The sequence below is a fragment of the Scyliorhinus canicula genome, chromosome 13 (genome assembly GCF_902713615.1).
Source record: "Scyliorhinus canicula chromosome 13, sScyCan1.1, whole genome shotgun sequence".
In the NCBI taxonomy this organism is placed as follows: Eukaryota; Metazoa; Chordata; class Chondrichthyes; order Carcharhiniformes; family Scyliorhinidae; genus Scyliorhinus; species Scyliorhinus canicula.
The window spans coordinates 30,467,339-30,494,514 of NC_052158.1; the positions used below are offsets into that span (position 1 = coordinate 30,467,339).

Here is a 27,176-nt window from a genome sequence, read left to right on the forward strand (position 1 = left end):
TGCTTTAAGTTCATCTGTCTTACCTGCCATACTTCTGGCGTTGAAACAAATACACTTCAGACCACTGCGTTTGAGGAGACAGGATAATGTTATCCTCTTATTTTCGTTCTCTATTTCCCCTTCAGTTATTACACATTCTAAACTAGCACCCTGGTTCCCACCCCCCTGCCAAACTAATTTAAATCCTCCTGAGTGACTCTAGCAAACCTAGCCAGGATATTGGTTCCCCTCCAGTTAAATGTAACATGTCTTTCTTGTACAAGTCCCACCTGCCCCGGAAGCGATCCCAATAGTCCATAAATCTGAAACCACTAGCACTCCTGCACCACTAGTTTGGCCACGTACTTAGCTACACTATACTGCTATTCGTAGCCTCACTGGCACGTGGCACAGGGAGTAATCCTGAGATTACAACTGCGTTTTAGCTTGTTGCTGAACTCCTTGAATTCATTCTGCAGGGCCCCATCGCTCTCCCTGCCTCTTCGTAGCTATGTGTACGACGACGTCTGGCTGTTCACTCTCTCCCTTCAGAATGCTTTCTGCCCGTTTAGAGATATCCTGGACCCTGGCACCAAGGAGCCACCATACAATCCTGGAGTCTCTCTCACGTACACAGAAGTGTCTATCTGTGCCCCTTCTAACAGAGTATCATATAACTATGATCCAGTGCTATTTGTCCCACACTGCTCAGCAACAGAGCCATCCGTGGTGTCACTGCCCTGGCTGATGCTGCTATTATCTCCTGTTAGGCCACCCCTCCCCAACTGTATCCAAAACGGTATACTTGTTAGAGGGGGAAACGACCACTGGAGATCCCTGCCCCTTCTATCGGTCACTCATCTATCTGCCTGCACCTTGAGTGTCACCACATCACTAAAACTCCTGTCCATGATGCTTTCCGCCACCTTCGTACTCCTAAATGCATCCGAATGTTGCTCTAACCTATCCAGGGTGTCTGTGAGGAGCTGCAATTGGGCGCACGTCCTGCAGATGTAGTCGGACGAGACGCTGGAGCGTCACGGATCTTCCGCATCTCACAAGTGCAGCACTTAACCCCACTTGCCGACATTTCTATCACCAACTAAATAATTTCAGAATGTTTTCTAAACTCTTACCTTCACTTATCGCTGCAGATACCTGAGATAGGTCTGTATCCCTTACCCTCTCAGTGTGCTCTGTGGATCTCTCCCTGCAGATTACCAGTTACAAAGCAAGAGGAAAGAAAACAAAACAAAAAGGGAAGAAGCACCTGCTCCTACTCTGCACCGAATCACTACACTGCTCCAAAAGACCTACTTTCAGTCCCAACTCTGCCTCCCACTTCACGAGTGCAAATCTTATTGGGAGTGCGTTTATGCCTCTCTTATATCAAGCTCAGCTAAAATCAGATGACGCACACTAGTTAGACTTCAGACAGAAGAATACAATTTGCCCCTTTTGCCTCTAATCAGGCTTCAGGTGATTGACAGGTAACTGCCGCTCAGATATGTGGGTGGGGCAGCTCCTTTTTTTGCCAGCTAACTAGACCATTAAATTTATAACTGGAAAAACAGGAGAATTAGATTTACCACATACCTGTTTAGTTACCAGCCTGCTCCAGATTACCAACTTTCAATCCCCACCCTGGCTGCCTCACGCAGGATGCTCCAACGTCACGTGCGCAAAGCTTACTCTATGCCTGCCGAGAATGTCAAGTGGAAATGAACTGATTGAAGCACGCTTGGCAGTTTCAAAACATGAAATTGGTATATCTGGAAAATTATTTATTTTCCGTTTGTTTTCGGCCGATACACTGGTGTTTTTCCCCAATTTGCTTTAGGTGGCGGATTAACCCCCCCCCCCTCCCCAAACACGTGCCACAACAGACGAAGCCAACGATATTTCATCACCAAAACATTTATGTTTTACAAATAATACACTGATTTACAGATATCAGGCTGATTGGAACAGCAAAGGACTTTGAAATTAGAGAGAGATAACTTTTATTTAAGTGCTGTCCTCGGTGGAAGTAAAGCGCTTTGAGGGGCACTGGGGTCGTGACAGGCGCATGATCAAGACATTTTTTGTTTTGTTTTACAAAGGGTGAAATAAAATCAAATTAGTGGTGACTTAACGCAATCTTTGAAATTATGAAAGATTCACTAATAATCGAGGAGGAAATTCTGGAAAAACGTCTTTACCAAAGAGTGGTGGGATGTTTTTAAATTATACATTTCCAGGATGTGGGCTTCACGGGCTAGGCCATCGTTTATTACCCAGCCTAATTGTCCTTGAGAAGGTGGTGGTGAGCTGTCTCCTTGAACCCCTGCAATCCATATGGGGCAGGTGCATCCAATGTTCCGTTTGGGAGGGAGCACTCGGATTTTGACCCAGACACAGTGAAGGAACGACGATATAGTTCCCAATCAGGATAGTGATTAACCTGAAGGGGAACCTCCAGGTGGTGGAGTTCCTAGGTCTCTGCTGCCCTTGCCCTTATAAATGTTCGCTGTCTTGTGTTTGGAAGGTGCTGTCAATGGAGCTTTGGTGAGTTCCTGCAGTGCATCTTGCAGATGGTACACAGGGCTGCAACTGCACGTGGGTGGCAGAGGGAGTGAAAAATTAGAGATGAGGTGACAATAAAGTGGGGCTGCTTTGTCCTGGATGGGGTCAAGCTTCATGAACGGTATTGGAGCTGCACCCATCCAGGCAAGTGGATTGTGAAATTCGGTTCCACGTGGCCTAGATAGGTAAATTATATAATTGCATTAAAGGGAAATTAGATAAGAACTTGTGAAAAGGGGGAATAGATGGTTAGGATGCTCGATTCAGATGGGAAATGATATTAAGAGCGTTTAATAGAGTATTGACACCGGCACGGAATGCCTGCATCGAATGGCCTGGCACTGTTCCGCGCATCATCATGCGTAATCCTGTGTCATCTTGAAAAATGAAACCGGAACTGGTTTCATAAAGTCTGACATCAGACCGGACTTTCTCATGGGCCTCTGAGTTTAAAATTGCAGATTGGTTTCCAGATCTTCATTGCCACATCCATCGGCCACTGCAGCAAACTCTTCCGAATTTGTTCCATTTCCCTGCGGAGATTATGACAGGAAAATCATTTTGCACAATCAACTCAGTAAACAACCCAGCATGAATACTGTTTTTTTTTAAAGTCTTCCACTTAAATATCATCCTATAACTTTCAAGCTTAACACGCCAAGGAGCTTATTTTCATTACAAACTTCAAAGGCTATTCAATGATTGCTTCCACATCTTAATAAGCAATAAGACAGCCTCGCCTGCACAATGGTCTGCAGAGGGACCTGCTCCACATTTGTGCATTTCTTTTACCCTTCGCTTCATGTCAAGCATCTGGGAGAGCCACAAATTGTACATTGCTGAATTGTTTGCTATGTTGACCCACGTCCAATTTGGTTGGTTTTGTTGGCAATAAATATGGAAAGTTGCTGACACGCATATTTATTACAAATAATATAAAACACGTTCTGACGAGGCTGCACGAATTCTGTCTTGTGGCGCAGTGGGTACTCTTCCTACATCTGGAACAGAAGTTACGAGTTCAAGTCCCGCCACAGGAATTGATGGCCATGGTTGATTAGCAGCCGGAAAATCCTCCCATTCCCCTGATGGCAGGCGGAAAAGAGCTGGAGAGTTTACTGTACAGCCGTGCTGCAGAAGGGAACTGCAAACCACTGCTGTGCTTTGTCAAACATAACCATAAAACAATCCAATGGAAGTCCGCCGATGATGAGGACATGGTGCCTGACGGAGGAGGAGGTACCAATGCCACATGGTCACCAGGTGATGGATGCTGAGCTCTCTTCAGTTTTTTCCATTTGACCTAAATCCACCTTTACCAAATCTCTCAGTTTCCTATAACACAATCATGAAAGACATAGATAGGTAGATAGGAAGAAACTGTTCCCCATAGTGGAGCGATCAATAACTAGGGGCATAGAGAGAGGTTATGGGGAAGAAGATTTAAAAATAGCTGAATCCCTGCACTGCAGAAGGAGGCCTTTCAGCCCATCGAGTTTGCACCGACCGTCCGAAAGAGCTCACTTAAAGGGGAATTGAGGAAAAGCTTTTTCACCCAGAGGGTGGTGGGAACCTGTAGCTCGCTGCCTGAAAGGGTGTTAGAGGCGGGAACCCTCACAACACTTGAGAAAGATTTAGATGAGCACTCGAAATGCCACAACATACAAGGCTATGGACCAAGATCAGGACAATGGCATTAGAATAAATAGGTACTTGATAGTCAATGCAGAGACAATAGACCAAAGGGTCTTTTTGTGTGCTGTAAAACTCTATGACTCCATGAATCTAACTAGTTTCTAAATTAATCGAGTCAAACCCTGACCTGATAGTCCAACCGCTGACCACTGCCCCGTACAGAAGTGCCAAATATCAATTAGACGCTAATTTTTAACTTGTGCTGGTTCCTATGAGTGAAGTTAAATATCGGGTTGCTTTACATAAGTGAAGGGCACAAGTATTGCTCTCTTACCTCATTTACTGAAATGTTTTCCAGTTGAGGATAACGTTTCGCTGTGAAGTAAACAAGAGGATTGCGTGTAAGTAGCATCATATCTTAACCCTACAAGGGAACAGTCTGAAAATATTTATTTCAGGCATTAATCTATTTAACCGTGCAATGATGTATTGAAAATAAAGTATACATTGTATATAATAAGCCAGAAGTCTGCTCCTGGTCATTCACAGGTAACTTGTTCATTAAAGTTTGCTTGCACTGTTGCAGGGAAAGAGATTATGAATGGGCCTAATTGGCCAGATCTTTCAAAGCAAAAGCATTTGGTACAATGTACAGAATGAGCCCCTTCTCTGCTTTTTAATTGCACGACAGTAGCAAGCTCATGAGAACAGAACTTCCTCCGATTCCCCTGCAAGGCAGGCGTAATCTATTTAGACATATGTCACTAGGCGAGACATCCAGGCTAATGCTCTGGGGAAATGGGTTCAAATCCAACTTTGGAAACTGGCAGAATTTAAACTCAAGTAATAAAATCTGGAATTAAATGCTTGTCTCGGTAATAGCGACGCTGGACCATCTGTCAACAGTCACAGAAAACCATTTGTTTCATTAATGTCCCTTAAGGATGGAAATCAGCCATCCTGACCTGGTCCAGCCTACATTGTGACTCCAGACCCACATCAGTAATGTGGTTGGCTCTTAACTACCCTCTAAAATAGCCTTGCAAGTCACTAGGTTCCAGCGTAATTCACAAATGGTGAATCAATGCTGGCCTTGACATCCCGCATGAACAAATAAATATATACATATTATTTTCATGCTTGCTGGGTCAAACTCCCCATATTACCTATCCAACACCATTTTGAGAGAACTATCACATCAGCTACCGTTATCCTCTGTTCTCAGAGCGACTAGAGTTGGTAATAAGTGCTGACCGGTTTACTTTACATGCATCACAAAAAGGATTTCAACAATCACAAAGTTTTCAGATGGAAAATGTTAATTTCGCAGTGGTGATGATAGAGAAACTGCTCACTTCATCATCTCCATTGTTGCTTCACTGAAACTGACAATAAAGTCAGAAATGTACAGAATAAGATGGAAGAGCAGATATCGCTGCAGCTAATTCTACACTTCTCCAGATGATATCTTGATTAAGACACAAAAGCTGTAATCGATTTGAAATCTCTGAACTGGCAAGAAGTTCCATTCTCATACTACTGTATTAGTCCAATCGAAAAAACCCTTGAAAATTTACACATAGTTCAATGGAGCTTGCAATTGGCTTCATCTTGGCACTATATTATTCGGCAAGAAAACTTTACATTGTGGAATCTCAAACTTCTGTATTATAATAAAACAACCACATATATTTAAAACATATTTTAAACTGTATATCTTAATTTTAACTTTTACAGTAATCCAATCTTGATTTATTTATTTTGCAAGCAGAATTATCAACTTAAAGATAAATGGATTCAGTCATTTTACATTCCACGATTGCTGTCTGTGAGAATGATTCAGTTTGATTGGTTTGTTCCGATGCTTGCTGACACCATCGATGCTGAATGCCTGGAGATCCCTTTGACTTAGCACCATATGCAAAGTGACAGAGAACATCACAGAGATTCGTACATCTAGAAATATCGCTTTGCAGGGGGCAAAATCGAAGTTAATTACTTACATGCTAAAGTCACACAGCATAAGTTGCCCAGAGTTATCTTTAGACAAACCTCCGCTCAGCATTCCTGGTCAACATTTTTATTTCAGCCTCCAGTTGTTTTATGCCTCTCTGAGTTATATTGGGAACGAGGGTCAAATGGTTTCAAATTACAGACCGTTTTCTGGTCCAAGAAGATGGCCGCTAAACTCCGTTTGAAAATGAAAAAAATGAAAATTGCTTAGTGTCACAAGTGGGCTTCAATGAAGTTACTGTGAAAAGCCCCTAGTCGCCATATTCCGGCGCCTGTTCGGGGGGCTGGTACAGGAATTGAACCGTGCTGCTGGCCTGCCTTGGTCTGCTTTAAAAGCCAGCGACTTAGCCCAGTGTGCTAAACCACCCCTGATGGTGGGGGAAGAGAACTGCGTCTAACTCCATTTGGCTAATTAAAACTGGCTATGAAAGGGGACTTCCGGTGGCAGTCATGGACTGAGTGGTCGCACATTTGGTCGACCCCACTCAAGGCTCTCTCCTGCCCGATAGGTGTAGTATTTGAGGGCAGAGGATACAGGAGCACCTGAGCAAGGTGTGGCTGGTGGATCGATGGAGTCCCAGGTCCCAGTGATCCAGAAAGTGGAGGAGGCGGGAGCACAAGGAGCAGTTGGCCTTGTTGGTAGCGGAGGTGGAAGTGATGCTGGAAAGCCAGACGAGGCTGGGGGAGAAGGTGGAGGATCTGGAGAATCCTGAGGATGCCTGAAGGCATTGAATGTGCAGAGGCCGGTGTAATGTGGCAAAGATACTGCACAAATTAATGGGGAGTGGCCTTCCATCAGTCCCTGGAGGTGGACCAAGTGCACAGTGCGCTGAGGAAGAGGCCGCGTGGGCGAGCTGCTGAAGACATTGATGGTGCAGTTGCAGTGCTTTTGGGACAAGGCGAAGATTCTTTGAAGGGTGAGGCAGACCAGGAAATGTACCTGGGTAGGGAGTGAGTTGCGGGTGTATCAGGGCCTGGAAGAAGAACTGGTGAAGAGGAGGGTCGGGTTTAACCGGGTTAAGGCTGCCCTTTAGGGGCTGAAGCTTGGGTATCATACCAAGCACACCTGGGAGTGACTTTCCAGAAGCGAGTGCTTAAGTTTGACATGCCAGAGGAGCTGATCAAATTTAGGAGGAACAATAGGTTGGAAGGCATGTGAGGACATTGAACTTTGGAGGAGTTTTGTGTGCTTTCCAATGTGTTTGGTGGTGGGTATTGCAGGGCAGGTCTTGGCGGGGGGTCAGTGATCGTGAGTGCACACGTTGTTACTCTTTAGAGGCTGATGGTCGGGTTGCTTTTGCGGGGTTGGGGGGGGGGTGGTAACCAAAGGGAGATAAGGTGGTTGGAGGACTTGGGCAGGGCCCCCATGCTAGCTGGTTGGGCTAGTTAATTGGAGTGAAGTGGGTGGCTGTCAGGAGGAGGGTGTGGGGGTGGGGAGGATGGGGTTGGTTCTTGGTTTAGGGGCGGGGGAGGGGAAGGGCTGCTGATGAGGGCTTAGTTTGTGTGGTGCAGTTGGGAAGGGATCAATGATGGTGGACATCCGAGGGCGTGCCTGGGGTTGCGTGACAAAAGCCTGGGGCTGGCTCAAAAATGGGTATGGCTGATGGGTAGTGGAACCGGTGGGGATTCCCTGAACCAGGCAACGTGAGGGAGCTGAATGGGCCAGTTAAAAGGTCATGTCTGTTCGCGCATCTGAGGAGTTTGAAGGCGGGTGTGCATTTATTGAAGGAAGCGCTGGGGATGAGATGAGGTTGAGAAAGGTATAGGTGGGCAGGAGTTTAATTTTGGGCTGGATCTGAAGACGAGAGGGGTGGCAGTGTTGGTTAATGAGCGGATTGTGTTTGAGGAGGGGTGTATTGTGGCTGATCTGCAGGGGGAGATGTGTGATGATCAGTCAGAAGTTGGAGGGATGTCGGTGGTTCTGGTCAACGTCTTTGCCCCGAATTGGGCTGACATGGTTTTATGAGATGGGTGTTGAGAAATATTTCGGAATTGGACTCACACCAGTTGATTATGAGGGGGAGAGACAGATTTTAACACAGTCGTAGATCTGAGCTTGGACCCGTCGAGTCCCAAGTCATTGAGGTGTTGGCAGTGGCGAAGGAGCTGAAGGGGTTCATGGAGCACATGAGGTGGTGAACCCATGGAGATTCGGCAGACCAAGGATAAGGAGTTTTCAAACTTATCCCATGTGCACTGGGTGTACTCCCAGGTTGACTTTTTTGCGTTGGACAAGATATTGCTGGCGGGTGTGGCTGACTGGGAATATTCAACAAATGTGGTTTCCGACCATGCGCCACACTGGATAGATTTGCGGGTGGCCTGGGGGCAGGGGGCTGTACCCGCAGTGAAGGCTAGGTGTGGGGATGCTGATGAACGAGGAGGTGCATAGGCAGGTGAGGGCTGCCATTCGGGGCACGTGAAGCTGAACAACATGGCGAGGTCACCACCACGCTGTGGGAGGAACTCAAGGCTGTTGTCAGGGCGGAGTTTAGATCAATTTGGGCGCATAGGAGAAAACGGAGGGGGAGGAGAGAGCAAGGCTGGTCGACAAGATTTTGAGGGTGGACAGCAGATATTCGGAGGTGCCAGAAGCTGGGCTGTTGAAGGAGAGGCAGAGGCTTCAGATATAGTTTATTTCTATAGGGAAGGCAGTGGGGCAACTGTGGAGGGCCAGAGGGACAGAGTTTGAGTATGAAGAAAAGGTGAGCACGGTGTTGGCCCATCAGCTGAGAAAGCAGGAGGCAGCAAGGGAGATTGGTATCGTTCAGAATGATAAGGGAAAGCTGATGGTGGAACCGGACGGGGTGAATATGGTATTTGAAACGTTCTATAAGTTTCTACAGGTCGAAGCCCCCAACTAGAGAGGAAGGGATCCAGTGATTCCTGGATGGGTTAGTTTTTCCCAAAGTGCAGGAGGGGCTGGTTCAGGGACTGGGCGGCCCAATTAGGCTGAGAGAGGTGATGGGTAGTATGGAAACGATGCAGGCAAGGAAGGCACCGGGGCCTTACGGTTCCAGGTAGAATTTTATAAAGGAACACCCCTCTACATTGTTGCAGGCTTCCATCCTGATTTTAAAGGACAAGGATTCGGAGCAGTCAGGGTCGTACTGCCTGATATAATTATCTAACGTGGATGCTACGATTTTGCTGAAGGTGTTGGCATCGCAAATTGAGGACTGTGCCCCGGGCGTGATAGGCAAGGGTGACGTAGGCTTTGTGAAGTGGAGGCAGTCATTGGCGAATGTGAGGAGGCTCATCAATGTAATCTTGATGCCTTTGGAGGGGCATAGGTGGAGGTATTGGTGGCGATGGTCACAGAGAAGGCATTTGATTAGATGGAAGGGCCTATTTCTGGAGGTGCTGGGCCAGTTCGGGATAGGGTAGGTGTTTGTGAATTGGGTCCAGCTGTTGTAATAGGTGCCGGTCAGGAGCATGAAGATGAACCGAGTGAGCTTGGGGTACTTCAAGCCGCACCGTGGGATGAAGCAAGGGGACACGCTCTCCTCATTGCTATTAGAACATAGAACATAGAACATTACAGTGCAGTACTAGCCCTTCGGCCCTCGATGTTGCGCCGACCTGTGAAATCACTCTAAAGCCCATCTACACTATTCCCTTATCATCCATATGTCTATCCAATGACCATTTGAATGCCCTAAGTGTTGGCGAATCCACTACTGTTGCAGGCAGGGCATTCCACGTCCTTACTACTCTCTGAGTAAATAACCTACCTCTAACTTCTGTCCTATATCTATCTCACCTCAATTTAAAGCTATGCCCCCTCGTGCTAGACATCACTATCCAAGGAAAAAGGCTCTCATTAGCCTTGGCGATAGCCATTTGCAACAGCACTTCAGGCGTCAAGGGACTGGAGAGGGATAGAAAAGTGGGAGGTGTCGAGCACAGGGTCTCATTGTGCCCAGATGACCTGTTATTATATATCTCGGACCGGGTGAGCAGCATCGGAGGCATCATGGAATCCTGAGGGAATTTGGTTGGTTTTCGGGACACAAATTGAATAAGGAAAACAGCGAGGTGGATGCCAGAGGGCAAGTAAGGAAACCAGGAGAATTGCAATTTAGAGTGGTGGGGCGAGGTTTAGGTATTTGTGTATCCAGGTGGTGCGGAGCTGGGCACAGTTGCATGAACTGAACCTGGCTCGATTGGTGGAGCAGATGAAGAGGGACTTTATGAGCTGGGATGTGCTGCTGCTGCCGTTGGCAGGACGGGTTCAGACAGTAAAAATGATGCTGCCGCCAACGTTTCTGTTTATATTTCAGAACCACCCAATCTATGTCGCCAAGTCATTTTGTAGGAAGGCCAATGGGCTGATCTCTGGATTTGGGTAGGCAGAGAAGACTGTGGGTCAGACGGACTTTATTGGAGTGGGGGTGGCGGGGGGCGGGGAGAGGAGGGTAGTTGGATTGCATTGCCGAATATGATGGACTATTACTCGGCAGTGAATATTGCTTTGGCTAGGAAATGGGCCGTGAGGGAGGGAATTGGTGTTGGGCGGGTGGAGGCGGCATTGTTTAGGGCTTTGTTGTTGGCACCTTCACCAGTCTTGCTGGCCAGGTACTCCATGAGTCTAATCGTGCTGTTGGCCCTAAGGGTGTGGGGGAAAACAGTCAGCACCTGGGGCTGGAGGGTGCCTCGGTGCGAGTGAAACCTGTAACCACCATTGGTTTGCACCAGCAGGGCTAGATAGATAGATAGTGAAATACAGCACAGAACAGGCCCTTCGGCCCATGATGTTGCGCCGAACTTTTGTCCTAGGTTAATCATAGAATTTTGGACAATTTTTCATGGCCAATCCACCCAACCTGCACATCTTTGGACTGTGGGAGGAAACCGGAGTACCCGAAGGAAACCCACGCAGTCACGGGGAGGATGTGCAGACTCCACACAGACAGCGACCCAAGTCGAAATCCAACTTGGGACCCTGGAGCTGTGATGCAATTGTGCTATCCACAATGCTACTGTGCTGCCCTTAAGAAGTTAACCTACACTCCATTATTCTACCCTAATCCATGTACCTATCCAATAGCCGCTTGAAGGTCCCTAACTTTTCCGACTCAACTACTTCCACAGGCAGTGCATTCCATGCCCCCACTGCTCTCTGGGTAAAGAACCTACCTCTGACATCCCCTCTATATCTTCCACCATTTATCTTAAATTTATGTCCCCTTGTAATGGTGTGTTCCACCCGGGGAAAAGGTCTCTGACTGTCTACTCTATCTATTCCCCTGATCATCTTATAAACCTCTATCAAGTCCCCCCTCATCCTTCTCCGTTCTAATGAGAAAAGGCCTAGCACCCTCAACCTTTCCTCGTATGACCTACTCTCCATTCCAAGCAACATCCTGGTAAATCTCCTTTGCACCTTTTCCAAAGCTTCCACATCCTTCCTAAAATGAGGTGACCAGAATTGCACACAGTACTCCAAATGTGGCAAAATGAGGTGACCAAGGTTTTGTACAGCTGCATCATCACCTCACGGCTCTTAAATTCAATCCCTCTGCTAATGAACGCTAGCACACCATAGGCCTTCTTCACAGCTCTATCCACTTGAGTGGCAACTTTCAAAGATCTATGAACATAGACCCCAAGATCTCTCTGCTCATCCACATTGCCAAGAACCCTACCATTAACCCTGTATTCCGCATTCATATTTGTCCTTCCAAAATGGACAACCTCACACTTGTCAGGGTTAAACTCCATCTGCCACTTCTCAGCCCAGCTCTGCATTCTATCTATGTCTCTTTGAAGCCGCCAACAGCCCTCCTCACTATCCACAACTCCACCAATCTTCGTATCATCTGCAAATTTACTGACCCACCCTTCAACTCCCTCATCCAAGGCGTTAATGAAAATCACAAACAGCAGAGGACCCAGAACTGATCCCTGCGGTACGCCACTGATAACTGGGCTCCAGGCTGAATATTTTCCATCCACCACCACTCTCTGTCTTCTATCGGTTAGCCAGTTTGTTATCCAACTGGCCAAATTTCCCATTATCCCATGCCTCCTTACTTTCTGCATTAGCCTACCATGGGGAACCTTATCAAATGCCTTACTAAAATCCATGTACACTACATCCACTGCTTTACCTTCATCCACATGCTTGGTCACCTCCTCAAAGAAGTCAATAAGACTTGTAAGTCAAGACCTACCCCTCACAAATCCGTGCTGACTATCCCTAATCAAGCAATGCCTTTCCAGTTGCTCAGAAATCCTATCCCTCAGTACCCTTTCCATTACTTTGCCTACCACCGAAGTAAGACTAACTGGCCTGTAATTCCCAGGGTTATCCCGATTCCCTTTTTTGAACAGGGGCAGGACATTCGCCACTCTCCAATTCTCTGGTACCGATGCGAGGTTTATCGGTAGTAACAGGCAGGAATTAAGTGCTTTGCTGACTTGCTTTGGGAAAATCTCCGGGGTTGGAGGACCTGGAGCAAGTGTATGAGTTGCCCAGGTAGAATGGCCTCAGGTACCTGCAGGTTCAGGACTTCGTAAGGAGAGAGATACTTTCCTTTCCTGAGCTGCAGCCCCTGAAGTTGCAGGACAAGGTGCTGTCGAAGGTCAAAATAGAGGAGGGGAAAGTATCATATGTCTCTCAGGCATTGATGGAGTGGGAGACAGATTGGTGGCGGATATTAAATATAAATGGGAGGAGGAGTTGGGAGAGCAGTTGGGGACTGACATGTGGCAACAGGCCTTGCGGAGGGTGAACACATCCTCATTGTGTGCGAGGTTAAGCATCATCCAGTTTAAAGTAGTATATAGGGTTCATTTGATTGTGGCGAGGATGTGTATGTTATTTGCGGAGATCGAGGATAGGTGTGGGTGAGGTGCGAGGGGCCCCACAAGGGGCCCCACATATTTTGGATGTGTCGGAGATTAAGCAGGTTCTGGCAGAGATTCTTGGACGTGATGTCCGAGGTGCTGGGTGTGGAGTTGGTTCCGTGGTCAAAGGTTGCGATATTGGGAGTGTCAGATGTTTTGGGCTTTGCCTTCCTCATAGCCCGGAGACGGATTTTGCTTGGGTAGTGAGACTCAGATCCACTTAGAGTGGGCTTGTGGGTGAGCAACTTGGCAGAATTCCTGAGGCTGGAGAAGGTTAAGTTCACTTTGAGGGGCTCTGCAGAGGAGTTCACCCTGAGATGGAAGTTGTTTACTGATTTATTTAACAACGTTTGAGGGGGCTCAACAAGGGGGGAAGGTTGGGGCTGGGTGGTTGGGGTGTTTAAGGGTTAATGGGGTTAAAATGGGAAAGGTGGGGTGACGTTGTTTATGATTTCTTGAATTTTTTTGTTGTTCATCTGATTCGTTCTGTATATGTGAAAATGCCTTGAATAAAAATATTTTCAAAAAACTGGCTATCAAATGGAGTGTGGGCATTACGGTAGCACAAGTGGATAGCATTGTGGCTTCACTGCACCATGGTCCCAGGTTCGATTCCCTGCTGGGTCACTGTCTGTGTGGAGTCTGCACGTTGTCCCCGCGTCTGCGTGGGTTTCCTCCGGGTGCTCCGGTTTGCTCCCACAGTCCAAAGACATGCAGGTTAGGTGGATTGCCCATGATAAATTGTCCTTAGTGACCAAAAAGGTTAGGAGGGGTTACTGACCTCCTTCTGCACTGTATGTTCTATATTCTATGTGTATAATAGGGGAAACTGATGGGAAACTAATCGGTCTGCCCAAGTCGAAATTCCATGACAATAAAGGGTCTCAAATACTTACGATCATTTGGGAGGAATAAAGTCATATTCAGTTAGCCAGTGCTTGTCTCAGATTCAGGAGGTTACAAGAGAAAAGTCAGACACAACAAACCACCCCCCGGTTACCCAAAGGTCGGTAATTTGCTGCGTTATTCACCTGTTATGTTAAGTTCGTCGTATCCATAATCATGTCTGCAAAAAAGGGAGACATTTTACATGCATTGAGAATTAAATGCCTGCTAAGAAATAGGTTTAATTTGATAGCTTCCAACAAGTTTGATATAAACAAATGCATTTTATGTTGTCTAAGCCTCCACCTCCACCCATATTATTTTTTTAATAAACTATGCATTTCAACGGGGTATTATTAAGAAATCCTGGTGAGACTGTTAGCAATACGAAGACAACCCCAGTTACGCTGTTTAAATCTGCATGTGGATAATATACACTATTGTCCTTTCCTGTAGCCATCGGCAATATCGACCTCATCTGTATCCCACAATATCATGCAAGGTTACTTTGGCTGGTAACATGAAAAAATACTGGCTGAATTTTGGAAAGTTCCCAAGGAGGCCCTTTTTAGACTTCGATTTTCAGATAACCTAATCAAGTTGCAGTAGGGATGGAACCGAAGGTTGTTAAAATGACTTTCCTCAGCTGGCCTTACAGCAGTCCTTATATTGAGTTTAGGTATCTTTGCATATAACTTGCATAAAAGATTGCACTGACAACAAACCATCCTGATGCCTGTCCACCATCTACAAGGCACAAGTCAGAAGCGTGGTGGAACGCTTTGCATTTGGCTGGATGAGTGCAGCTCCATCAACAATGGGGGGGGGGGGGGGGGAGGGGGGAGTAGTGGGGGGGGCGTGATATTACAGGCTACTTAAGAATATCACTCACCAGCCTGATTCGGAAATATATCGTTCGCCCTTCACTGTCGCTGGGGCAACATCCTGGAATTCCCTTCCTAACAGCACAGTGGGTGTATCTACATCTCAAGGACTGCAGCGATTAGGAAGGCAACTCACCACCACTTTATGAAGGGCAACTAGGTATGTGCAATAAATGCTGGCCTAACTTGCGACGCCCACATCCCGTAAATGATTTTTTTTTAATCATCCGGATCGCTGGATTAAAATCCTGAAACTGCTTATCTAGCATCACTTTGGGTGGGTCAAACAACCCAGGGGCTGCAGTAGTTCAAGAACGTGGCACATCAGTTATTTCTCAGGCGTAAATAACGATGGACACTAAAAGGTGGCCTTGCCCGGGTTTCTCCAATCGATTGAATAAAAGAAATGCTAACCGATGCTCTATCTGCATATAGCAAAGAGAGTAAACATATTTTAATTAATTGATACCGGATATATTTCTCAATTTATGGAATTATGTGCCAGCAAATTCCACTAATAGGAATGGCATTTTGGAATTGGATGCACCTCTGGACTAACCAATAACTTGAGATGCTGATCAAATGCTATTGCGTTAAATTGAAAGGGGTGCGCGCGGAGCGGCGGTCTGGGCGTTGAGGTCAATGGGTCAGATAGATTCAGCTTCTTTTTTAAAATAACTGGTCCAGTTGACTCTGCTACCAGGGCAGACGGACAAGACTGAGCTGAAGACGTTTGGCTAGTTCCCTCACAAAGGGAACTTTCAATTATCGGCGATAGTCTTGAGTGTCAGAGGCAGCAATGCCATTTATATTAAAGAAATCGCATGCTTGGATTGATTACTAGAATTTGAGGGATATCGACAACTTACATTGAAATGAATTCGAGAGAGTAACTCTTTCCGATAAAGAGATGCAGATTTAATGCACAAAAGGCAAATGTGTGGTTTTATTTTCTTACACTTCTGCGCATCTCCTGGAATCTCCGGTAAAATATTTCATGTGATTTCTTTCTGCAGTCTTAGCCTGACCATGGATAACATTGAAGTGGCCCCTGGGCTATACTTATACTCGATGTGGAGATGCCGGCGTTGGACTGGGGTGAGCACAGTAAGAAGTCTTACAACACCAGGTTAAAGTCCAACAAGTTTGATTCAAACACGAGTTTTCGGAGCGCAGCTCCTGAGCGCAGTTCACCTGAGGAAGGAGCTGCACTCCGAAAGCTCGTGTTTGAATCAAACCTGTTGGACTTTAACCTGGTGTTGTTAGACTTCTTAGTATACTTATACTCAACTGCAGGGGTCAGTATGGTTGGGAGTGTCAACCCAGATTTATTTCCAGGTGCTCGGCTCGTACCACAGCTCAGGTCTGTTTTCATCCCTATTTTCCCTGACCACATGGGTTCCAGGACTTCAATCTGCTAATTCGAAGTGTGGGTCAGTGGAACACTGATAGTTTTTGCTTCGAAACAATTGAGGAAGAATCCAAGTTTATTTAATTGACAATCGATTGTAATCCCGCTGTTTTCGCGCGTTGGCATCGGTCCAAAGAATATTATGTCCGAGTAACAAACTAAATCCAGTCCGCCATTCCTTATCCACAGCTTGTCACAAAAATTAATATTGCCACACGTACTTGGACTTGGGTTAAAATCACCATTACAAAAAACAAGCTATTTTGACGGGAAGTGCGTGTCCAGCAGAATTTTTCAATCTATATATAAAGGAACTTAACTCTGTAAATCCATTATTTTACTTTGCTGGGGAATAAAGATTTATTTCTGACCTTTAGGAAACTGTGATTGGAAATTAGTAACTGAAATGAGCATATCTGAAATGTGATTGGTTGCATGAAGAGAAAGTAATGACTCACTCTGAATCGTCGCGTTCCACAATTACCAGAGAAGACGATTGCTTTAAAAGATCCAACTTTATCGTCGCGTACTGTACATACTCTATTGCAGTAGTCTGTAAAAACAGGAAGATTAGATTAGTCTAGATTGGCATGGTGCATCTTCAGGAACCTCGCGTTCATCAGTTGATGTTTCTGCAAAAGATCAGCTATTCTATCTCTTTAAACTGGGATTAAGTACCACAGAACATAGAATCATAGAATTGCTACAGTGTAGAAGGAGGCTATTCAACCCATCACGTCTGTACTGACCCTCTGAAAGAGCACCCTACCTAGGCCCCATTCCCCCTCCCTATCCCCATAAACCTACCGAACCAGCACATGTTTGGACACAGGGGCAATTGAGCATGACCAATACACCGAGCCCACACATCTTTGGTGTGAGACTTTGGAGAAAATAAATAAGCAGACTATGCAATCAAACTCTGAAGCATAGGTGAACTCAAACACGGTCCGGATGTATGTTTGCAGAGACCTTGGGGGGGGGGGGGGGGTTCATAACCAATAAACATTTGGTCTTCTTCCATCTTGTACTCCTTTACAATTCTTAACATCTCGTAGTCGTAAAAGTGAAATGTATAATTCCTATCGATCGACATAGATAATTGTTAAAGATACCAATCTATTAAATCTATCCATGCTGCAGTTACCAAATTGTGTTCTGTTCCAGTTGCTACTGTAGAAAGCATGATATGGAATTTGGGGAATGAAATGTATCTCTTCGGTCTTCTATAACCTGAGACTTCGAAACAATTGCACTTCATTTATATTGCTGCTTACCTCATTCTGTGAATTGTGTAGAGAACTTTGGGAATCTACAAGTACAAATGTAATGGAGCGAAATGTCAGTGAAGTGAAATTCAATAAGGTGCAGCATAATATTCAAAGCGATTGATTGATGTTTGATGAGTGACGCTCAGACATATCGATATGTAGAAAAATAACTAATTTATTTGAGGGATAGCACAGGTATTCAATCGCAGATCAGATTCGAGAGGTTGAATGGTAGTTTCTGTTTCTATCACGTCTGGTCATGTTTCGCAGTGTCTCCGAGGTTCTTCTCATAGAGCTGATTACTTTGAGTGCATGATGAGCATGAATGTTAACAAACCAACACGGTTCCAGAAACAGCAAACAGCAATCAGCTAAATGACGAATAGATCATTTGTTTGTATATTTGTGTCTGTCGGTGTGTTTCAATAAACAGTATTAGAAAGTATACTGACATAACGTCTTGCTGATTTGTCAAGGAGCTAACTCTAACCTGGACAAGCCGGTATGGCGAGGAAATCTGGCAATGCTGTGCTCCACCCCTGCTACAGGAAGGCGCCATCATCTATTAAACTCTTGAAGTTAAACTTTGATCTATTTTGCTCCGGAAGCAAGCGCATCAACAATTGAATCGAAGTAACACAAGACAGGGCGACTAGGGGATTTTCACAGTAACTTAATTGCACTGTTAATGTCAACCTACTTCTGACAGTAATATATTATTATTATTGACTACTATTATTGAGAGACACTTATTTGTGCAAAGTCCAACTGACATTCATTTGAAACTAATAATAGCTGGATTACTTCATGAAAGCTAATGGGTAAAACAGCAAGCGCAGTCCTTTCATACCAACTAAATTAGCGATCACCAATGACCAAGCTGCATTGATAAAATCGTCACAAGTTTCTGGAATCAGCATTAATTAAAACTTGCACATATAGACAGATAGGTTTTATAACTGTAGATAGATGTTGTGCTCGCTCTCGTGAAGGACTCTTCCGTTACTTGCGCGAGGTCCAATGTAGCATGGGCGCAAAAAGAGCTCCAGAAAAGATCTCCCGTGTAAAATTTCCATTTCCCGGAACTGATATCTCATCACAGGACAATGATCCGATAGCGCAGTCGATTCTGCTTAATTTCCTGCGGGGAGAGCAGGTACACGAGAAATTGAACTAAGGTCCCTTCAAACTAAATTCACATGTGGACCCCTCACTGGGGAGGATTTAGTCTTATCTGCCTGGGGCCGACTGAAATCAAGACCCCACAAGTGGCATCATAAGTCCTCTTCTAGGCTCACTCAGAACAGCTGTGCTTTACTGTTTGCCGTGCCTCAACGAGCGGTGTTCTCTCGTCACCCAGTCAGAACGTCATGGCGCCGAACCTCACTTCAGCTTGAAATGGAGACCGACACAATACTCAAATGCTGCGAGAGTGCTGCTCTGCTAAAGATGTGTATTTCAGTTGGGATGCCATTTACAAAGAACCCGTGGCTATATTGGAAGAGGAAAATCAGAGTTCTCAACTAAAATCACTAAATCGCATCACGGATTGTTTTTCGAGGGGCCCTGCTATGCACAAACTGGTGTTGCTGACACCACTGCACCAGATCTTCGTCGGCTATAAAGCACTCCATGGCCTCCTGTGGTTATGTGAGGCGCTAGATTAATGCATTTTATCGTGCTGGAGCATAAGTTTGCAACACCGTGGTACTTGAGAACCTATAAAGGATAGATATTTCCAAAAGATCTCCCACCAGCTGATAGGACGTAGAAAGTTCAGCATACAACATGCATACTTATAATACTTCTAATGAACACAATATGTCATAGCCATGTCAAACATCGAAATTAATTCGTATTGAGTTACTTACCCATCAGGTTACCCATCGAATTGCTGAATGTCTTTAGGCTGGGGGGAGGAATAAAATAACGTGTTAGGAAATGAGAAGGAAAAGCAATCATTTGTTTTTCTACATTTTTCTTATACATTAGTGTGGACAGTCAGGTAACTGCGTCAAGGAATCTGCACCCACTTTCGAGGACTAATCAGTACGACCACCCCCTCCCCCCCCCCCTTCCTCCCCCATCACAAGGACCAGAGAGCACTCCCAGAAAATGTTTGAGAAGCCAATACTAGAGGAATCCTTTATAGACGAATAGAACAGTACAGCACAGAACAGGCCCTTCGGCCCTCGATGTTGTGCCGAGCCATGATCACCCTACTCAAACCCACGTATCCACCCTATACCCTTAACCTTACTTTTTAGGACACTACGGGCAATTTACCATGACCAATCCACCTAACCCGCACATCTTTGGACTGTGGGAGGAAACCGGAGCACCCGGAGGAAACCCACGCACACACGGGGAGGATGTGCAGACTCCACACAGACAGTGACCCAGCCAGGAACTGAACCTGGGACCCTGGAGCTGTGAAGCATTGACGCTAACCACCATGCTACCGTGCTGCCCTTTCACCAACTACTCGAGATGTAGCGACCCTGTCTCGATATGATATGGAGATGCTGGCGTTGGACTGGAGTGAGCACAGTAAGAAGTCTTACAATTCCAGGTTAAAGTCCAACATGTTTGTTTCAAACACTAGCTTTTGGAGCACTGCTCCTTCCTCAGGTGAATGGAGAGGTCTAGATAATCAAGGCATCATGCCCATGCTTGCCCAATAACACCACCCTTCATGGTGAACATTGACAAACAATGATAATCAAACAATGAGCATAAGATAACCATACCAATGATTGCAATTATACGAGCTGACAACACTGGGAGAAATGTTAATTTTGCTTGCTGGTGGGAGACCAAGAACAGGATCAGAGGGAAGAAAATAAAAATACCCGGGATGCTGGAAATCTGGAAATTAAGTGCTGGAAAAACTTAGCTGATCTGGCAACATGTGTGAAGAGGAAAATAGAGTTCATATTTCAAATCCGAATGGCTCTTATGTGAAGCTACGATCAGAGGGAACATCAGTTTTTGCCCCACCGAATATTATACCCTGATGGAGCCAAATTAGTTGGTTCTCAAAGCTTTCTTGGTAACCACTCCCCTCAGCATCTGGAAGGGGAGGTCATTTGTCGATTTTGTTTTTGCAAGATCAAGGGTAATACAAGGCATGACGCATAATTGGCATTCTACCAGATCACTCGTGGTTCCCGCCTTGGCTTAAACCAAGCTCCCGCTTTTTCAATCTGTGCCACAGCACTGCAAAAGCCAGGAGTCGGTGTCACGGTGGTATTACCCCTGTGCTGACACGGGGGTTATGCTGCAGCTATGCAAAACTTGGTTTGACCCCACTTGGAATACTGCGAGCATTTCTGGGCACCACACCTTAGGAAGGGTATTTTGGCCTTTGTTGAAGTGCAACGTAAGTTTTAAAAAATGATACCTGGACGACAGTGGTTAAGATATGAGGCGAGATTACTCAAATTAGGCTTGTTTTCGCTTAATTTAGAAGGTTCAGGCATGATCTGATCGAAGTATTCAAGATATTAACAGGGAAAGAGAGGGTAAATGAAGATAAATTATTTCCACTGGTTGAAGATTTCAAAACTAGGGGCCATAGTCTGCAAATTAAGGCTTGACCATTCAGGGGAGATGTTAGGAAGCACTTCTTCACCCAAAGGATGGTAAATGTTTGGACCTCTCTCCCATAACCCGTAGTTGAAGCTAGAACAGCTATATAGAATATAGAACATACAGTGCAGAAGGAGGCCATTCGGCCCATCAAGTCCGCACCGACACATTTAAGCCCTCACTTCCACCCTATCCCCGCAATCCAATAACCCCCCCTTAACTTTTTTGGTCACTAAGGGCAATTTATCATAGCCAATCCACCTAACCTGCACATCTTTGGACTGTGGGAGGAAACCGGAGCACCCAGAGGAAACCCACGCAAACACGGGGAGAACGTGCAGACTCCGCACAGACAGTGACCCAGCAGGGAATCGGAGCAGAATAGGTCAGAGATAAGATTAATCGGACTAATGAACCCCACAGCTATCACTTGTTCTTATATGTTGCTCCCACAGGGCAGAATTACCGAAATACATGATTGCTGCAGAAGGCAGAGGACCCACCGTGTCTGCACTTGCACTTGCTCTCCAAATAACCATCATGACTTAAAACCATTCCCTTGCATTTTTGTTCAACTAATCATCTCATGCCCTCTTGAGTGCCTCGATTGGATCTACCTCCACCACACTTCCAGTCAGGCAGTGCATCTCAGAACCGCACCACCCACTGTCTGACAATTTTTTCTCACATCGTTTTTGCTTTTTCTCCAAATCACTTTCAAACTGTGCCCTTTCGTGCTTTTTCCCCCCAATCCCCTCTCTCTAAACTCTGCCCCCCCCCCACCCCCATTACTTTTTAGCACTATCAAATCTCATCTTAGCCTTCTCTCCAAGGAGAACATCCTAACCTCTCCAATCTATCCTCATCAGTGAAGTTTCTTATCTCCGGAACCATTCTCGCAAACCTTTTCTTTGCTCTCTCCAATACGTTCATATTCTGCCTATAGTGGGGAGCCCAGAACTGTACACAACATTCCAGCTGACTTCATACACACCCATAATAATACAGAGATTGCAGTGTAACTAATTTCTGCTGACCACAAAATGCACCCCACAGCCATTTCTAGGAAACTAATACCTATAGGCTAATTGTAAACGTTAATGTTTGCGCCATGTAATTTACCTTTCCATTGGTGTATAGATCGGCTGTTCTTCTTGGTTTGTATCCTTCAACACAAATTAAACTGAATTAGTGATTTATTGCATTGACGTGAAATATAATCACGCACAAAGTGAAACATTCTTCCGGGCCATGCACTGAGAATCATGCCCTGAATTTTTCATAAGATAAAATATTTATCCAAGGAAATCAACATGTATATAGATCAAGAAATTCTAATTACATTAAAGGAGTACTTCCTCTATGATCTACCACGCATATATATAATATGTATCATACTCACAGACACACACTCTCAGACACAGATACACACTCACAGACACAGACACACTCTCAGAGACACACACACTCTGACAGACACACACACTTGCAGTATTGTATCAAAGTATTGCAAGCTTTCTTCAAATTGTTAAAAATGATAACAGCACTGAAACTGTGTTGGATGGATGAGTGTTTCGAATGCAGGCACCGAACCTAATTTGAATAACATGTAACAACTTAGTCTCACTATCTTTAACATGACACTAGGAGCCATTGAAATCAATGAAATATTCTTATGATGTTCAGCATGTTGCCAACGCAGAGTGAGAAACCCCCTTTTGCCCCTGTGTTCACCAAATCACCAACACATTGGGACCAAATGAGTCTTCCCACTATACTAACATCACCGACAGTAAAAGGACATTGTGCGTAATTTTATTAAAGGTATAGAACATACAGTGCAGATTTATATAGTATACATATATCATGATATGATAATGCTTTTGCACAGTATTTTTCATACTGTTAAAAGCTCACTTACTTCTAAATACACCAGCTCTAATTATTTCTGCTATCTTTGAGGACCTAGGCAGTAAGTACTCCATGTTTAAGCCAGTGCCAAGAATATGGACGAGAACATCAACAGCAGACCCTACGAGAGCGGGTTGTATTTGACAGCTAGACACCAAGCATTGATGGCAGGTTTACCTCAAATAGAACTGTTATTCTTGGCAGAATATTGGCTCATTACACATCCCATCGCTAATCTGACATAGACAGATTATTAATCAGTGTGGGAATCTATACTTACGGGGATGAGGTGGGAAAGAGGATTATCACATCAGATAAGTCACCATCTCACTCAATGACCGAACAGATGCGTAATGGGCCGAATTCTGAAACAGGACCATCAACCCATCGAGTCTGCACTGACCCTCTGAAAGAGCATCCTACTACAACTCCCCTGTCTTAACCCCATAACCGCATCTAACCCGCACATCTTGGACTGTTGGAGGGAACCGGAGCACCTGGAGGAAACCCAGGCAGATACGGGGAGGAAGTGCAAACTCCACACAGACAGTGAGCCAAGGTTGGAATCGAATCCTGGTTCCTGACATCATGAGGCAGGAGTGCTAACTACTATGCCGCCATGCCTCCCTCACCTTATGGTCCTTGTTCAGTGTGCCATGATAGGACAGTGGTTAGCGCTGTTGCTTTACAGAACCAGGACCCGGGTTCAATGCCTGCTTGGGTCACTGCCTGTGCGGAGTCTGCAAGTTTTCCCATTTCTGGTTGGGTTTCCTCCGGGTGCGCCGGTTTCCTCCCATAAGTCCCGAAAGACATGCTGTTAGGTGAGTTGAGTATTCTGGATTCTCCCTCTGTACCTGAACAGGAGCCGGGATAGGGTGATTAGCGGATTTTCACAGTAACTTCATTGCAGTATTAATGTAAGCCTACTTGTAACATTAATAAAAATAATTATTATGTATTCATTCTCAGCAATAGCCCAGTTATTTTTATGACCTAATATGTGATTTAATAAAGGGGCACTTGGGGAATTACTGTTCCAAACCTTCGCGGGGAATTTGGATTTCAAGTGATAAGATTTGTTTTTTTTGTTACGTTACTTACGAGGCCTTGCAGGGGTGTCATTATATTATCTGCAAAACAAATGATAAATATGAAACAATTGGGTATACGCCCTGGCACTGCACATGGCGAGTATGAGGTTACACTGTCTTTAATAATGGCAATCTATGATAGGAAAAACATTGTAAGTATGAGTATTGTTTGCAGGGAGTGTTTGCTATATATAAGATGTCTCATAAATATATCCATTAGACTGTTTAGCCATTCCAGTTTTGCTTAGTTTGTAATCCTGAATGGTGGAAGTTGTGGATTACAAGCTGCAGAACCTGAGAACAGAAGCTCTTCCTGCCATTGTTATCCAATACTGAGAGAGTGCTGCATTGTCAGAGGTTCCTCATTCAGTGAGATGTCAAAGAGAAAAACTGTCTGCCTGTTCTCATGGACAAAGGATCCCATTACACCATTCAAACAAAGCAGGATGTTCTTGCTCGGTGCTGTTTGACAACCTTCCTGTAAGCAAACCCGGTGAGAACCAATGTAATGCCTAATGGTCTCAGTTGCTTCTTGTTGGACCTTGTGTGTAAAAATTATTTAATTGGTCACCCAGTGCTTTGGGGGATAGTTGGGCGATATAACTACAGCCTATTTCTTATAGATGCAAGAGAAGAAGGTGTAATTGCATATTGTGCATTTTAAGGTATACTTCCAGCAGATAGTGGCCAGGAGTTTTAGCATGGCAGGGATCGCCATCCTACCATCTGAGAAAACTCCACGGGAATGTGCTGCCGGTCCTGCAGCCATATCAAGCTCCGATAGATGGATGCAGGCGGGACTTCCCCCGCTCACCTGGGCGGATGTCCCGATTTAGAGAGCTGCCAGCCAATCTCCACACCCTAGAGCGCCAAAGGCTGCAGTGGTCAGGACTGGGAGTGCACTCTGTTCCCAAAGCCGAAGTCCCAGGATTTCAGGGAAAGGTGCATTTGTGGATCTCATGGAAAGAAGGGTAGGGATGGCCTGGGAGTCATCAATTTTTTATAAATACTTTTGCGGAATATCGGCGTCGCTGGTTAGGCCAGCATTTATTGCCATTCCCTAGTGGCCCTTCAGAAGGTGGTGGTGAGTTGCCTTCTTGAAGCACCGGAGTCCTGGAGGTGTAGGTACACCCACTGTGCTGTTAGGGAAGGAGTTCAAGGGTGTTGCCCCAATGTCAGTGAAGGAGCGGCGATATATTTCCAAGTCAGGGTGGTTAGTGACTTGGAAGGGAAGGTCCAGGTGGTGGGATGCATTATCATCTGCTGTCTTGTCCTGAATGGATTTGAATTTGCATTTGCTTATTATCATGTGCATTGAGGTGCAGTGAAAGTACTGATCTGCGAACAGCTCAAACACATCATTTAGTACACGAAAAGAAAAGAAAATAGTGGGTTTGGAAGGTGCTGTTTAAGGAGCCTTGGTGAGCTACTGCAGTGCATCTTGTAGATGGTACACACAAATGCCACTGTCGGTGGTGGAGGGATTGGATGTTGTGGAAGGGGACGCAATCAAGTAAGCTCCTTTGTCCTGGATGGTGTAGAGATTCTTGAGTGTTGTTGGAGCTGCACTCATCCAGGCAAGTGGAGAGTATTCCATTATACTCTTGACTTGTGCGTTGTAGATGGTGGACAGGCTTGGGGGTCACAGGTGGCGAGTTACTCGCAGTAGGATTCCTAATCTTTGACCTGCCCTGGTAGCCACAATATTAATATGGCTAGTCCAGTTCAGTTTCTGATCAATGATAACCCCCAATATGTTGCTTGTGGGGGATTCCGTGATCTTAATGGGGGGATTCAGTGATCGGAGGTGAGGAAATAGCTGGGGAACTGAACAGGTTTTTTGGGTCGGACTTCACAGTGGAAGACACAAATAACATGCCAGTGACTGATAGAAATGAGGCTATGACAGGTGAGGGCCTTGAGATGATTGCTATCACTAAGGAGGTAGTGATGGGCAAGCTAATGGGGCTAAAGGTTGACAAGTCTCCTGGCCTTGACGGAATTCAGCCCAGAGTGCTAAAAGAGATGGCTAGGGAAATTGCAAATGCACTAGTGATAATTTACCAAAATTCACTAGACTCTGGGGTCGTCCTGTCAGATTGGAAATTGGCAAACCTGACACCACTATTTGAAAGAGGTGGGCAGAAAGCGGGTAATTATAGGCCAGTGCGCTTAACTTCAGTAGTAGGGAAGATGCTGGAATCTATCATCAAGGAAGAAATAGCAAGGCATCTGCATGGAAATTGTCCCATTGGGCAGACGCAGCATGGGTTCATAAAGGCAGGTCGTGCCTAACTAATTTAGTGGAATTTTGTGAGGGCAATTACCAGTGCAGTAGATAATGGGGAGCCAAATGATGTGGTATATCTGGATTTCCACAAAGACGTTGACAAGGTGCCACACAAAAGGTTGCTGCATAAGATAAAGTTGCATGGCATTAAGGGTGAAGTAGTTGTATGGATAGAGGATTGGTTAATTAATAGTAAGCAAAGAGTGGGGATTAATGGGTGTTTCTGTGGGCAATCAGTAGCTAGTGGTGTCCCTCAGGGATCAGTGTTGGGCCCACAATTGTTCATAATTTACATTGATGATTTGGAGTTGAGGACCAAGTGCAATGTTTCAAGATGACACTAAGATGAGCGGTAAAGCAAAAAGTGCAGAGGATACCGGAAGTCTGCAGAGGGGTTTGGATCAGTTAAGTGAATGGGCTAGGGTCTGGCAGATGGGATATAATGTTGACAAATGTGAGGTTATCCATTTTGGTAGGAATAACAGCAAAAGGGATTATCATTTAAATGATAAAATATTAAAACATGCTGCTGTGCAGAGACCTGGGCGTGCTAGTGCCTGTGTCGTAAAAAGTTGGTTTACAGGTACAACAGGTGATTAAGAAGGCAAATTGAATTGTGTCCTTCATTGCTAGAGGGATGGAGTTTAAGACTAGGGAGATTATGCTGCAATTGTATAAGGTGTTAGTGAGGCCGCACCTGGAGTGTTGTGTTCAGTTTTGGTCTCCTTACCTGAGAAAGGACGTACTGGCGCTGGAGGGTGTGCAGAAGAGATTCACTAGGTTAAGATTCACCCCAGG

General features: G+C 45.3%; 1 protein-coding gene across 1 annotated transcript in view; it reads right to left on the bottom strand.

The window, feature by feature from the left end:
• Window positions 1-1,906: 1,906 nt before the first annotated feature.
• Window positions 1,907-27,176, bottom strand: part of LOC119975535 — a 45,193-nt gene continuing 19,923 nt past the window's right edge. Inside the window, exons 6-13 of the mRNA XM_038815327.1 lie at window positions 24,099-24,127; window positions 22,209-22,252; window positions 19,367-19,404; window positions 17,502-17,536; window positions 16,683-16,777; window positions 14,076-14,110; window positions 4,514-4,554; window positions 1,907-3,077 (exon numbers count right to left, since the gene is read on the bottom strand). Coding sequence (XP_038671255.1) covers window positions 2,994-3,077; window positions 4,514-4,554; window positions 14,076-14,110; window positions 16,683-16,777; window positions 17,502-17,536; window positions 19,367-19,404; window positions 22,209-22,252; window positions 24,099-24,127 — 401 coding nt within the window. The 3' untranslated portion in view covers window positions 1,907-2,993. The remainder of the gene's footprint in view (window positions 3,078-4,513; window positions 4,555-14,075; window positions 14,111-16,682; window positions 16,778-17,501; window positions 17,537-19,366; window positions 19,405-22,208; window positions 22,253-24,098; window positions 24,128-27,176) is intronic.